A 14954-nucleotide genomic window follows, 5' to 3' on the forward strand; every position below is an offset into this window, starting at 1 on the left:
ACCAAGGACTTTAACAGACATTTCGCCAAAGAAGATATATAGATGGCAAATAAGCACATGAAAAGATGCTCCACATCATGTAATTAGAGAAATGCAAATTAAAACACCTGTAGGATACCACCATGCATCTATTAGAATGGTTAAAATCCAGAACACTGATAACGTCAAATGCTGGCAAGGATATAAAACAATAGAGGCTCTCATTTATACCTGCTGTAAATATACACTGGTATACAGCCACTTTGACAGGTTTTTAACAAAACTAAACATACTCTTACCTTATGATCCAGCAATCATGTTATTTGATTTTACCCAAAGAAGCTGAAAATATATGTCCCAAGAAAAACTTGCACATGGATATTTATAGTAGCTATATTCATAACCGTCAAAACTTGGAAGCAACCAAAATGCCCTTCAGTAGATGGATGGATAAACTGTGGTACATTCAGACAATGGATTAAAAGAAATGAGCTACCAACCATTAAAAAAAACAACAACAACAACAACAAAAAAACAAAGAAGAGGAGTGGCCAAGATGGCAGAAAAGGAACAGATCCGGAGCACAGTTCCCGGCGAGAGCAACACAGAGGGCGAGTGATCTCTGCATTTCCAACCGAGGTACCACATGCATCTCAATGGGACTGGTTGCACAGTGGGCGTAGCCCATGGAGGGCGAGCCGAGCAGGGTGGGGCGCTGCCTTACCTGGGAAATGCAACAAACCAGAGGACCCGCTCCTCTGACCCAATGGAGGCCATTGGGGGCTTTTCCAGCCCCTCCGGCACTATGGTTCAGACACTGCAATTCTCTTGTGGCCTTTACTGGCCCCACAGATCAGGACATTCCGGGGCCGACATGCCTCCAGGGTTTCTAGCATGGCTGTTTCAGCCAATGCCTTGGGCGTCCAGCACAAAAACCGCACAAATCTGGGCGGCCGTTTTTTAACTGGCTCCTGGAACACCTGGAAGACAGCCGCCCATTCACCTGAAAAAGAGGGGGCTGAAAGCAGGAAGCCAAGTGATCTGGCTCGGCAGGTCCCACCACCACAATGACCGGCAATCTGAACCGCAATGACTTGAGAGTTTCTGCAACCAGTGCAGTTGTTTGAGCTTGACCCAGGACGGTAGAGCTCCGTGGGGTAAAGGGCGTCTATCATTACCGAGGCAGTCCTAACATTTTACTGAGGCAGTTTTAACATTATCTGTGTAAACAAAGCTGCAAGGAAGCTTACACAGCAGCTCGGCAGAGCCTGCAGCAGCTCAGCAACGCCTCTGCAGGGAGACAGTAACTAGACTCCCTCCTTCTTGGGCAAGGCATCTCTGAAAAAAGGCAGCAGCACATCAGTGACTTATAAAGACCCACCTTCCCAGTACAGAGCTCCTGGGAAAAGCGGTTGTGAGTTCCGCTGCAGCACTTAAACGTCACTGCCCAGCAGCTCTGAATGCAACAACAGAGCTCCTAGTATAACACTTGAGCTCTGATAAGGGAAGATTGCCTCCTCAAGCGACTCCATGACCCTTGTATATCCAAAAAGGCACCTCATAAAGGAGACCTCTGGCTGACACCTGGCAGGTACCCTTCTGGGAGGAAGATACCAGATGAAGGAACAGGCAGCAACCCTTACTGTTCTTCAGCTCTCACAGGTGATTCCCAGGCAAGCAGGGTCTGGAGTGGACCTCCAGCAGTCCTGCAGCAGAGGGGCCTGTTAGAAGGAAAACCAAAAGACAGAAAATGCTTCAACATCAACAGAAAGGATGTCCACTCAGAGACCCCATCTGAAAGTCACCAACTTCAAGACCAAAGGTAGATAAAATCCACGAAAATGGGAAGAAATCAGCACAAAAAGGATGAAATCACCAAAAACCAGAACATCTCTCCTCTGCCAAGGCATCACAACTCCTCACCAGCAAGAGAACAAAACTGGATGGAAAATGAGTTTGACAAATTGACAGAAGCAGACTTCAGATGGTGGGTAATAGCAAACTTCTCTGAGCTAAAGGAACATGTTCTAACCAATGCAAAGAAACTAAGAGCCTTGAAAAAAGGTTAGACAAAATGCTAACTAGAATAACCAGCCTAGAGAAGGACATAAACGACTTGATGGAGCTCAAAAACACAGCACGAGAACTTTGTGAAGCATACACAAGTTTCAATTGCCAAATGGATCAAGCAGAAGAAACGATATCAGAGATTGAAGACAAACTCAATGAAATAAAATGAAAAAGCAAGATGAGAGAAAAAAGAGTAAAAAGAAATGAACAAAGCCTCCAAGAAATATGGATTATGTGAAAAGACCTAATCTACGCTTGATCGGTGTACTTGAATGTGACGGGAAGAATGAATCCAAGCTGGAAAACACTCTCCAGGATATTATCCAGGAGAACTTCCCCAATCTAGCAAGGCAGGGCAACACTCAAGTCCAGGAAGTACAGAAGATACCACAAAGATAATCCTCAAGAAGAGCAACCCCAAGGCACATCATCATCAGATTCACCAGGGTTGAAATGAAGGAAAAAATGCTAAGGGCAGCCAAAGAGAAAGGTCAGGACACCCACAAACGGGGAAGGCTATTCATTTGTGGTGGCAGTAAAGTGTATCAGAAATCTCTGTACCTTCCTCTCAATACTGCTATGAACCTAAAGCTGCTCTATAACACAAAATCTATTAGAAAAAAAAAAAAGCTAGACAAAAAAATGACATACTGTGTAATTCCATTTATATAACACTCTAGGAAAAAAAAATTATACAAACTAGGTCAATAATTATCAGGCGAGAGGAAGGAGGAAGGAATTCCCAAGAGACAAATGGAATCCTTTGGGAGCCATAGGAATGTTAACTATCTTGACTGTGGTGATGATTTCATAGGTGTATGCATGTATTAAAACTTAGGAAATTTTATACTCTACATATATGCAGTTTATTATACATCAACTGTATCTCAAAAGTGTTTTAAAAATAGGCTAAGACATTAGCTAAGATTTTCAGACCAAAGTTACTTCATTTCAGTATGAAATTTAGGATATATAGTATTTTTGCTATACCATGTAACTATCAATATCTGTATAAGTAATCATCAGCATTATTTCTGAATATGTAGGTATTGATACTTGAGCTTTATAGAAAACGTCAGTAATTACCTTCAATTCATATAAACATATAAAAGGTAGTCTGTAAATATTTAATAAAAGATTAAAAATACAAACATTTAAAAGTTTTTGCTTGTCCACTGAAGTAGAATTTTTGTTAACTTGATGAAAAGATGCCATTTATTACCAATGAACAGGGTTAGTAATAACCCAAATGCCCTCTAAGAGGGAACTAGTTCTGCTAGTTAAATAAATTACGTTATGAAATACACAATGAAATACAGCTATAAAGAATGAGGAAAGTCTCTATAAACTAGTATGGACTGACTTCCAAAATACATTAGGGATGAAAAAGGAAAATGCAGAACTCATGTATAACATGCTTACTAAAAATAAATACCTGAATAGAATACAAAAAAAATTTCTGTATTATGAACCTCCAAAAACTGCTGGTTCCACTGGATAATATCTTCTTTGTTTTAGGACCACCACAGTAATCATTTGGTCACAGTGACATAGGTTATGGATCTTCAGAGAAATCTCAACATTGATGAAGAAAATTTACAGATCTGAAACTGGAATCTAGAAGCACTGGCTACATACAGCTGGAGAGAGGTGTCATTTCTCTCTTGGGAGGAAGGTGAGTTGGTTCTTCTCCCATGCCTGCCCCCCACTTCACTCCATGTTCTATACAATCCAGCTGAAAGCTCGGGAGATACACCCGAGATGGGGATGGAGGGTTGTGGGCTCCAACATTAGTTACTTGAATAGTTATAAGAGAAAACCATGTACACACGTGGTTTTAGGAGAGAGAGTGCACATGACCTCAAGTAATGAGTAAAGAGATTTTAAGAGCTCAGAAACATCAACAGCTTGGTGTAGCGACAGTCAGCAGAAGCAACATGTGGCCACTAAAAAAGACTTTGAGGATTAGACTGCTTCTTGCTAATTTTCAGAAAAGAGTTTATTTGCTGAGCACTTCATCTGAAAAAAGTAAAATAAACATCATTTCAATGATCCCAGAAAGCAGTTTTGAAAGCTTAAGGGATAATAATAATTTGGAGGACTACTTTTGTGATTCATTTTTGAATAATAAAGTACATCTAAATTCAGAAGCCAATAAGCAAATTATATAAGGTAGCACTTTCAAAAATATTAAGTTATATGCTACATCTAAGATCTACCGCCTAGCTCTTAAATCAGCTCTTTAGAGTTTAAAAAGGGTTGTTCATAATCTTAGCCTTCCTGTGTTTAGACACTAAAAACAGTTTGGCTGGATCCTTGGTGTAATACTACTTTGACATTTTTATGTACCGAGAAAAATACGGCACTGAAAGAGGCTTGTGTCTTATTGGTCTCATCACTTGTTTGCAATGCTAAAATCTAATAGCACTTCGTATTATCAAAATTAGGATTATCTCTGTAGCACAGCTTAAAAGGCGGGCGTTATAGGGCACAGACATAACGATTTTAGGGAGAAAACCCCATTTTCGTACTATTTTGCTTTATAGTACTATTTGGCAGATGAAAAAATACTTCTTTCTCAACAATATGCTTTATTTCTGTAGTTACTATTAAGTCTGACAAGGGTTCAAATTCCCATTCTGCTATACTTACAGATTCCATAGAAGGTTAATTTTTGTGAATTTTAGTAGAAATGTTAACATGTGTGAATTTCACAAAATTGCTGTGCAAGTTAAAATGAGTAACATAAAATGGCTTATGCCTATGTCTGTCTCAAAAGTAAAATTCTACAATTAACACCAAGTTTTTCACTCTTAAGAAAAAACAATTTATATTTGTAGAAAATAATTTTGTTATAAAGAAGGATCAAGGTTTTCCTCTAAAATGTGATATCATTAATATTTCAGAGTAACTTATTTGGGTTCCACAACAGGGCATTAAGTTCTAGTAAATCTTAGGGAAAGGCATTTATGATTTTGGTCACATAAATCTAGAAATACAAATGAAAGCTTCTGGGCAAAAGCAGGAGGTCACTGAAGGTCATTTAGAATTTTTACAGCATCCTGAATTTGGGGCGTGGAGAGACTGTGAGGATCATTAATGTATCCCCAAACATATAAAAAAAAAAAAAAAAAAAAAAAGTGAGAGCTGAAGTTAACCAGATTCACTCAACTTGTATAGCCAATGAGGCTAAAAAGATATGAAAACCTAGATCTTTCAACTTACAGTCCAATGTTCTTCATGTTCCATTACCACTCTACTTTTTAAACAGTTTGAATGCATTTCCCTTTTTATGGTTTACAGTGATTCTTCCACATCCAGGGACTTATTTTTCAAAAGTTGGCTATTTCAACTGTTTTTAGGCAACCAATAACCTTCCCTGTAAGGTTCCTATCCAAACAATGATTTTCCCTTTCTTCCTTCCTATGAAAATCCTAATTTATTCCTGAATATGGCAATACGTTCAGTGAAATCCACTGAACCCTTATTATTCCTGCTCCAGCAGATGAACCAGGTGATAAACCAAGACAGATCTAGCAAAAAGTGAATCCCATTCTACTTTCCTGGAATTAGTTAAGAGTAGTCTTGTGACCAATGGGACCTTAAGAAGGAATTTTGTGGGGGCTCTGGAAGAGATGCTTTCTCCTTTTTTAAAAGAAAATGTACAGGAGAGTCCCTTTTCCACTTTCTTTGGTTGTTTCTCATAAGTACATGAATGTAGCAGTCATCTCTTTATTATGAGAAAGCCAAGCATTTCACAGAGAAGCTCACCCAGAGCTCTGACATTGCTGTTTTAACCAACCCTAAATCACTATTGCTTTAGATTAAATTATTAGACAAGCAAAATAGTTCTATTTATTCAGGTAGTCAATTATATCTGTGGCCAAAAGCCTCCAAATATAAAACTCTAGTATTTGCTAGTGAAATTATGTTACAGGACTTCTACCACAGAAGATTTCATCTCATACCAAATAATATGAGTGTATAATTTTTTTTTTGAGATTGAGTCTAGCTCTCTCACCCAAGGCTGGAGTGCAGTGGCTCAATCTTGGCTTACTGCAGCCTCCGCCTCGTAGGTTTAAGCAATTCTCCTGCCTCAGCTTCCCCAGTTGCTGGGACTACAGGCACGTGCCACCATGCCTGGCTAATTTTTTGTATTTTTCATAGAGATAGGGTTTCACTGTGTTAGCCAGGGTGGTGTCAATCTCCTGACCTCGTGATCCACCTGCCTCGGCCTCCCAAACAGGCGTAAGCCACTGCACCCAGACTGTATACTTTTTTTTTTAACATTAAAGTTTTGTTAAAAATCTATTAGGGAAACAAAAAGTTGATTAAAAAAAAAAAAACTGACAAACTTTTAGCCAGACTAAGAAAAAAAGAGAAGATCCAAATAAAATCAGAAATGAAAAATGAGACATTACGACTTACACTGTAGAAATCCAAAGGCTTGTTAGTGGCTACTGTAAGCAAGCATATGCTGATAAACTGGAAAATGTAGAAGAAATGGACGAATTCCTAGACACATACAACATACCAAGACTGAACCAAGAGGAAATCCAAAACCAGAACAGACCAATACCAAGTAATGACATCAAATCTATAATAAAAAGTCTTCTAGGAAAGAAAAGGCCAGGACACAATGGCTTCACTGATGAATTCTACCAAATATTTAAAGAACTAATACTAATCCTACTCAAAATATTCTAAAAAATAGAGGAGGTACTACTTCCAAATTCATTCTACAAGGCCAGTATTACTCTGATACCAAAACCAGACAAAGACACATCAAAAAAACAAAACAAACAAACAAAAACCCCCAAAAATCTACAGGCCAGCATCTCTGATGAATAATGATGCAAAAATCCTCAACAAAATACTAGCAAACTGAATTCAACAATATATTAGAAAGGCCATTCATCATGATCAAGTGGGATTTATCTCTGGGATGCAAGGATGGTTCAAAACACACAATCAACATGACACAGCATATCAAAAAATAAAGGATAATAACCATATGATCATTTCAATTGATGCTGAAAAAAGTTTAATAAAAAAATTCAACATCCCTTCAGGATAAAAACCCTCAAAAAACTGGATATGGAAGGAACATACTTCAACATAATAAAGCCACATACAACAAGCTAGTATCATACTGAATGGTGAAAAACTGAAAGCCTTTCCCCTAAGACCTGCAACACAACAAGGATGCCCACTGTCATTACTGTTATTCAACATAGCACTGGAAGTCCTAGCTAGAGTAATCAGACAAGAGAAAGGTAGAAAGGGTATCCAAATTGGAAAGGAAGAAGTCAAATTATCCTTGTTTATTGGTGATATAATCTTATTGTTAGAAAAAAACTAAACATTCTGTAAGAAAACTAGAACTGATAAATTCATTAAAGTTGCAGAAATCAAAATCAACACACAAACATCACTAGCACTTCTATACGCCAGCAGTGAACAATGTGAAAAAGAAATTAAAAAGCAATCCCATTTACTACAGCCACACATAAAACTAAATACCCAGAAATTAACCAAAGAACTAAAAGATCTCTATAATGGAAACAATAAAACATCAATGAAGAAAATCGAAGAGGACACCAAAAAAAAGTAGAAAAATATTTCATGTTCATGGATTGGATAAATCAATACTGTTAAAATGTCCACACTACCCAAAGCAACCTAAAAATTCAATGCAACCCCAATCAAAATACCAATGACATTCTTCACAGAAATAAAAAAATACTAAAATTTATATGGAACCACAAAAGACCCAGAATAGCCAAAGCTACCCTAAGCTAAAAGAACAAATATTCTACTGGTAGAATCCCATTATCTGACTTCAAATTATACTACAGAGCTATCATAACCAGAATAGCATGTACTGTCATAAAAACAGACACATATACCCATAGAACAGAATAGAGAACCCCTCCCAAAAAATCCAAACACCTACAGTGAACTCAATTTTGACAAAGGTGCCAAGAACATACACTGGAAAAAGATAGTCTCTTCAATAAGTAGCGCTGGGAAACTGGATATCTACATCCAAAATCATGAAACTAGACCCCTGTCTCTTGCCATACACAAAAAATCAAATCAAAATGCATTAAACACTTCAAACTGAATCCAACACAAGAAGACACTGGGGACAATCTCTAGGACATTAGTTTGGGCAAAGATTTCTTCAGCAGTAGCCCACAGCACAGGCAACCAAAGCAAACATGGACAAATGGGATCACATCAAGTTAAAAAGCTTCTGCAGAGCAAATGAAGTAATCAATAAAGTGAAGAGACAACCCACAGAATCGGAGAAAACATTTGAAAACTACCCCTCTGACAAGGGATTAAGAACTAGAATATAAGGAGTTCAAGCTACTCTATAGGAAAAAACCTAACAATCTGATCAAAAATGGGCAAAAGACCTGAAAAGACATTTTCTCAAAAGACACACAAGTGGCAATACGGCATATGAAAAGGTTCTCAATATCACTGATCATCAGAGAAATGCAAAACTACAATGAGATATCACCTCGTCCCAGTTAAAAGGGCTTTTATCCAAAAGTTAGGCAACAACAAATGCTGGTGAGGATGTGAAGAAAAGGGAACCCTTGTATACCATTGGTGGGGATGTACAACCATTATAGAGAACAATGTGGAGGTCTCCCAAAAAACTAAAAATAGAGCTACCACATGATCCAGCAATCCCACTGCTGGGTATATATCCAAAATAAAAGAAATGAGCGTATCAAAGAGATATCTGTACTCCAAGTTTCCTGCAACACGGTTTACAATAGCTAAGACTCGGCAGCAACCTAAGCATCCATCAACAGTTTAACAGATAATGAAAATGTGGTACATACTCATAATGGAGTACTAGTCTGCCAAAAAAATGAGAGATCCAGTTATTTGCAACAACATGGATGGAAGTGAAGATCACTACGTTAACTGAAGTAACGCAGGCACAGGAAGACAAACATCGTATGTTCTTTCTTACTTGTGGGATCTAAACATCAAATCAACTGAACTCATGGACGTAATAGAAGGATGGTTACCAGAAGCTGGGAAGGGTAGTGGTGGGGGGGGGGGTTGAATGGGAGGTGGGGATGGTTAATGGGTACAAAAAAAAATAGAATGAATAAGACCTACTATTAGATAGCACAATAGGGTGACTATAGTCAATAATATAATTGTACATTTTAAAATAATTTGAATGTAATTGTAATGTCTGTAACTCAGAGTAAATGCCTGAGGGGATGAGTATCTCATTCTACATGTGATTATTTCACATTACATGCCTGTACCAAAACATCCCATGTACCCCCTAAATATAGACACCGACTATGTACCCACATTTTATTTTTAAAACTTACTAAAATAAAAAGAAAAATCTATTCGGTGTGTTACTAAGAAAGGTGCTATTTAGTGGTCTACAAAATTCAAAACTTTAGGGTATGACTAAAGAAACCAATCTGATTATATAATGACTATGTAGTGGTATAGAAACAAATTTGAACTTATATCCATTCTAAAAATGTATAACAACAACCTCAAAAACCTTAAGAGAAAACTGAATTTCAAAAAGTCCAATGTCATTCTCCAAATACTTATTTAAATAAATTTATTTTGGAAAAACACCACTGTCACACAGACAAAAAGCTTTAAAATATTTTATTAACTATTAAAAGTCAGTGAATTTAACATCCATTGCTTTTTAAAACCCCCTATGATTCCTTATCAAACAGAATCAGAAGATATTTACCATCTTAAATTCAAAGAATGACCAAAAAGTTAACAAATCTTGACATTAAGACAATGCTCTCAACTACTCAGAAAGGGTTACAAGAGAAAAGGCCTAAAAGCAACCATAAAAGTTGCTGTTAAAACCTTTGTATCACTGAAGACAACTATCAAAGAGCCACTCTCAAGAAAGACCTACTGATGAATGAACTGATGCTCTCAATGACTCTGAATATTTTTATTTAAATTTAGGATAAACTGATTATATATAACATAAAAGTAATGTTAGCTATAATAATCTTATAATGATGGGGAAATTAGCACTGGTAAATGGAATTATAGTCAAAACTTGCTCACCGAGGTAGTATTTGTTAGTACTATTAAAATAAAAGCAAAATAACAATAAAATCTTAAGAGTTAAACAAAACAGAAAACATGTTTTCCACCTTTTCACGCATCTATACCCCTTTAGCTATTTTCTAAGAAATGCATACTCTTCAGTATACCCCGGGTAAAGCGACCAGACAGTCCATTTAAAATAAATTCTGGCTGGGCATGGTGGCTCATGCCTGCAATCTCAGCACTTTGGGAGGCCAAGGTGGGCGGATCACCTGAGGTCAGGAGTTTGAGGCCAGCCTGACCAACATGGTGAAATCCTGTCTCTAATACAAACACAGGAATTAGCCAGGCATCGTGGCGGGTGCCTGTAATCCCAGCTACTTGGGAGGCTGGGGCAGGAGAACCACTTAAACCCACAAGGCGGAGGTTGCAGCGAGGCAAGACCGTGCCACTGCACTCCAGGTTGGGCAACACTGCCAGACTCTGTCTCTAAATACATCAATCAATCAATCATTCCATCCATCCATCCTGAATTAGGTGCATGTTTCCAACTATATATAAACTTGAAGGCAATTCACTTAGAAAAAGCTTCAGAAAAAAATATAATGATAGCATTCTAGTCATTACCTGATGTTAGAATTAACAGTTTTAGCCAACGATTCAACTCTACTCAGATAATCCATATTTTTAAAATAAGGTAAAACCTTTTGGTATCTACCTAAGTTGTCATAGCAGTATTGTATTAAAAAAAGGAGGAAAGATGAGAGTTAAAAATGAGCTTGCAACAGATGCTTTCTTAGAACCACAATCATTTCTAGGTCATCTGTTTGGTGCTGCCACTGTGACTTTATGAATCATATGACTCTTCACTCCCTCCATATCTCAGGGGTACATTTGTTTCTGGTAAAAATATATACCTTAGTGGATGTAATTGTGATAGATTACATAATGTACTTTTAGCTACCATTTAGTAAACTAAATACTGGCCACTGAAAAAACATACAGAGAAAGAAAATTATCCATATATCCACTCTTTCTAAAACTGTCCAACATGTCAGCACTGAATATACTACTATAAGTCTGAAAACTTTTCAATGACTTTACTGAAAGACTAATTTGACAGAAATTAATCAACAGTCACTGTAAAATTCTCACCATCATTATTTACAGAAAGCAAATGTGATCTTAGATAAAATAATAGTCATCTGAAATGTACAGTTAAGCATGTAACAGTGAAGTATCATGGTTTCTGCAACTTAATACATATATACGTAAAAGTTGTATATTAATAAATAGAGAAAGCAAATGTGGCAAAATGTTATCAATGCCAAACACAAGTGAAAAGTACATGGGTAGTCAGAGTGTTTTTTTAAACTTTCCTGTGTTTGGAAAACTTCAAAGTAAAAGCTGGGAGAACAAAAGACCCCTACTGGCTTCTAGTACTCTTGCACTTTTAGTTACTGTCCTCAGTATATGCCCAATGTTTTCCCTTTTGCCTCAATATCTTTCTGCCCTCAATTAAAACAACTGTTACAGAATAATGTCTTATAAATAAAAATCACAGTTCTAGGAAAGAATTTTAAAAAGTAGTTTCAAAGGCTGGTGTCAGTGAATTAACTGTTTTACCTGAAAGTTAACATCTTCTTTCTTAAATATTAGTGCTCGAACTTCGTCGGGATCTCCGTTAAATATAGCTTGTACCAGTGATGGCTAAAATATAAGAGAGTAATAAAAACATTAGAATCATCCATGTGGGGTGACTAAGGTTATGTATACATAGCTTCTCAATCTACAAGTTTTCTTCCCTGTAGCAATAATCACTTTTTCACATTAGCCAGAAGTTTCATAAAACCAAATCATGCCAAAGTACAGGATTCCTCCTTGGGAAAAAAAAAAAAAAAAAAAAAAAAAAAAAAAAAAAAAAAAAAAAAAAAAAAAAAAAAAAAGACCCAAATAAAAAAAAAAAAAAAAAAAATCAATTCAGTTTGACCCAATTTAGGTAGAATAAACATAACCAGATTTTATTTCTTATAAGTAGAAGCCTTTTGTTTGTATACATCACAAAAAGACTCTTCCCAAATACAAATGTGACATCTTAACATCTACCTGTGGGACAGAACTTGTTAAGCAATTTCCAGCCCACGAAGGAAGCCTCTTTTGAAAAGGTCCGTTTGGGGCATCAAATTATCTTACATAGATTAGCATTACAAGTATAAAGACACAAATCCCAAGAAAGCAAACCTGGCAGTTGATGAAAATAGCCACTAATCAAAGTCAAAAAAATACTAGATACTTAAATAACTTGAAAAGACAAACACATGCATATATAAATAAAATAATTTCTTAATCAACGATACAGTCTCTTGATAAGGTATACTATACTAGTCAAATAAGGAGCCAGTTGACAGTAGCACTAAAACCAAGGTAAAAGATAGTGAATTTCATAAAAACCTTTCTAGGATTCTTTTTCATATAAAATTCATTACAGAAAAGGCCATGTCTTGGTGTTGATGGGAGTAGTCAACCTTTCCTAAAATATGCAGAGTTCCTGATTCTTGTTACATCAGTTTCTGAAACCACAAAATGAAAACAGAAACGTGGTTGCCATAACTACTAATTCTCAAATTATTTTTAAAGTCTTTTTAAGAGCTTAATAAATTAATAAAGACTGAAATGTTATTTCAGCATATGAAAAAGTAAAATGAAAAGTGTGCATTTTATACAAAAATATTATTGCATCATATTTACACACACATTGCTTTAATTTGGGTTTGTAAAGAAACTAGTGGAAACTTACATCTATTCTTAAAAAACAAGATTTACACTACTAGTTCAGTAGAATATAGTAAACATATAAACTTACATATCTTACCAATACATTTCCAGAAGGTGGAGAATGTAGGGATTTACTTTCCTGTGGCAATTTAGAAATGAATGCAGGAGATTCATCTTCTACCTCCTCCAAAACAACAATACACACTCGACTCATTCGATCTTTTAAAACGCTAAATTCCAAGCTATGTGATAAAAGTCACAGTTGGAAGAGCACAAGTAGTTTTTCCTCCTCTTCTGTACAACACTTACAAACATTCTCTGAACAGCACAGCTCGGTTTTTTTCTTTCTAAGTTAATAAGTACTATTGGAAAAACAAGTTTAAAATTATGACTACATAATTTGTAACTTCCTAAAAATAACTAAATTCTATTATTTCTGTTGGGTTACTGCAATACTTAAGAAGAAATTTCACACCAACATATCAATAACTAAAACTGAGTCCAAGATCATTTAAAAATATTTTTCCCCTACCAAAATAGTCTTACTGCTCTACCTCGGAAATTTACTTGCACAAAACAATCATTGTTTTTGGTGACACAACACCACACAATATAGAATGAAATGAGAAACAACTGCTGTGACAGAGATAATCACAGCGATACCCACTCTTGCCTGCAAGGTCATATAGTTAACCAGTAGCTGTTTTGCTTATAATTGAAAATAAAAAATAAAATCTCACTATTCTGTTTCCACTTCTAATTTGTCTTCATTTCTTCAGCATCACTGGTTTAATGCAGATACTATTCACAGAAAAAAAGATCTAGAGCTCAGCACAAATCCTGAAAATGAAGCTCAGAGGTTTACAATTCTTTCAGTGTTTGGGAAAGGGGCAAAAACAAAACAAAAACAAAAACAAAAAACCACTCTGCATTAATAGCAAAGCTGCAGTACATTTACATGTGATGAGTCAGACCACAAGAGACAATAGGACTCTTGGTACTAGAATACAGCTTGATTAATCCAGATTTCCCATATAATAGAAGAAACACAGTTAGCTTTATTTCCATCGATAGCATAAGCAAGGCAGAGCGTTCATTCTTTCTCCATCAGGCAGTTGTCTGTGGCTGCTCCAGCAAAAGGGCATAGGCACCAGGCAGAAATGGTGTTAGTGGAGAATCCTAATAGAACAAGCAGGCTGTGAAGGAATTAGAAGGCATTTGAGCTCAAATTACTGCTTCAGGCTTTTTGTTTTCTTCAAAAAAAAAGAGGAAGAAAAAAAAAAAAAAGACCTAGTAGTTTATCATTCCAGTGTTTCCTTTGATCTCCACATGAATACAGCTTCCATTAAACAGTCTTCATTCAGAGGAAAAAACAGCAGACTGTGCATCTTCTTTGAGCCAACTACTTTATTCAATCATCTGCCTCTTTGCCAATATAGTTTCCTTCCACTGTGAAAACCGCTACAGTTATCCTTTTCAGTAGATTTCAGATGCTTTCGTGTTCCTCAGATGATCTTGCAAAACACTTCTGACATCCCCAAATGAGTAGGTTCTTAAAAAATACCTACAGAACCTCAGTATCGGTCCCACAGAAGCATTCCAACCGAGCAACAGTCTGAAGAGCAAAGACTGCAGACCCGCAGGATGAAATGCCTAGTAATGCTCACATGTTACACTTACCAGAGATCTGAGCTACTGTTCGGGATGTAACTTCCTCTAGCAGGAGAAAAAAATAGTGCATTTGGACAGCCTTCACAATTAGAAGGTTCATGCCAGTTCTGTGACTAATCCAGATCAAACTAAAAAATTCTATAACTGAAAAATGAGTGTGCTTTTAACATTTTCCACTAAAAGCCACAAGGAAATCTGGTGTACTGCCTCTGCTGACTAACAGCGGTTTTAGCAAGTAAACAATTCCAAACGGCTTAAGTGCTTGGCTTAACTGCTTTCGTGTGTTACAATATAGCAAATGTTTAACCCTATAATCACAGTTGCAATAAGAATATGCCTACAGTGAACTCATAAAAGAGGTTTAAAGATGGAGAAATATT

At 36.5% G+C, this 14954-nt stretch overlaps 1 protein-coding gene across 1 annotated transcript in view; it reads right to left on the reverse strand.

The window, feature by feature from the left end:
* The window catches only part of ANKRD28 (ankyrin repeat domain 28), a 132129-nt gene extending 117537 nt beyond the window's left edge, over positions 1-14592 (reverse strand). Inside the window, exons 1-2 of the mRNA XM_017522484.2 lie at positions 13001-14592; positions 11755-11838 (exon numbers count right to left, since the gene is read on the reverse strand). Coding sequence (XP_017377973.2) covers positions 11755-11838; positions 13001-13117 — 201 coding nt within the window. The 5' untranslated portion in view covers positions 13118-14592. The remainder of the gene's footprint in view (positions 1-11754; positions 11839-13000) is intronic.
* Positions 14593-14954: the final 362 nt, after the last annotated feature.

Source organism: Cebus imitator, unplaced genomic scaffold (genome assembly GCF_001604975.1).
Source record: "Cebus imitator isolate Cc_AM_T3 unplaced genomic scaffold, Cebus_imitator-1.0 Scaffold24, whole genome shotgun sequence".
Taxonomy (NCBI): Eukaryota; Metazoa; Chordata; class Mammalia; order Primates; family Cebidae; genus Cebus; species Cebus imitator.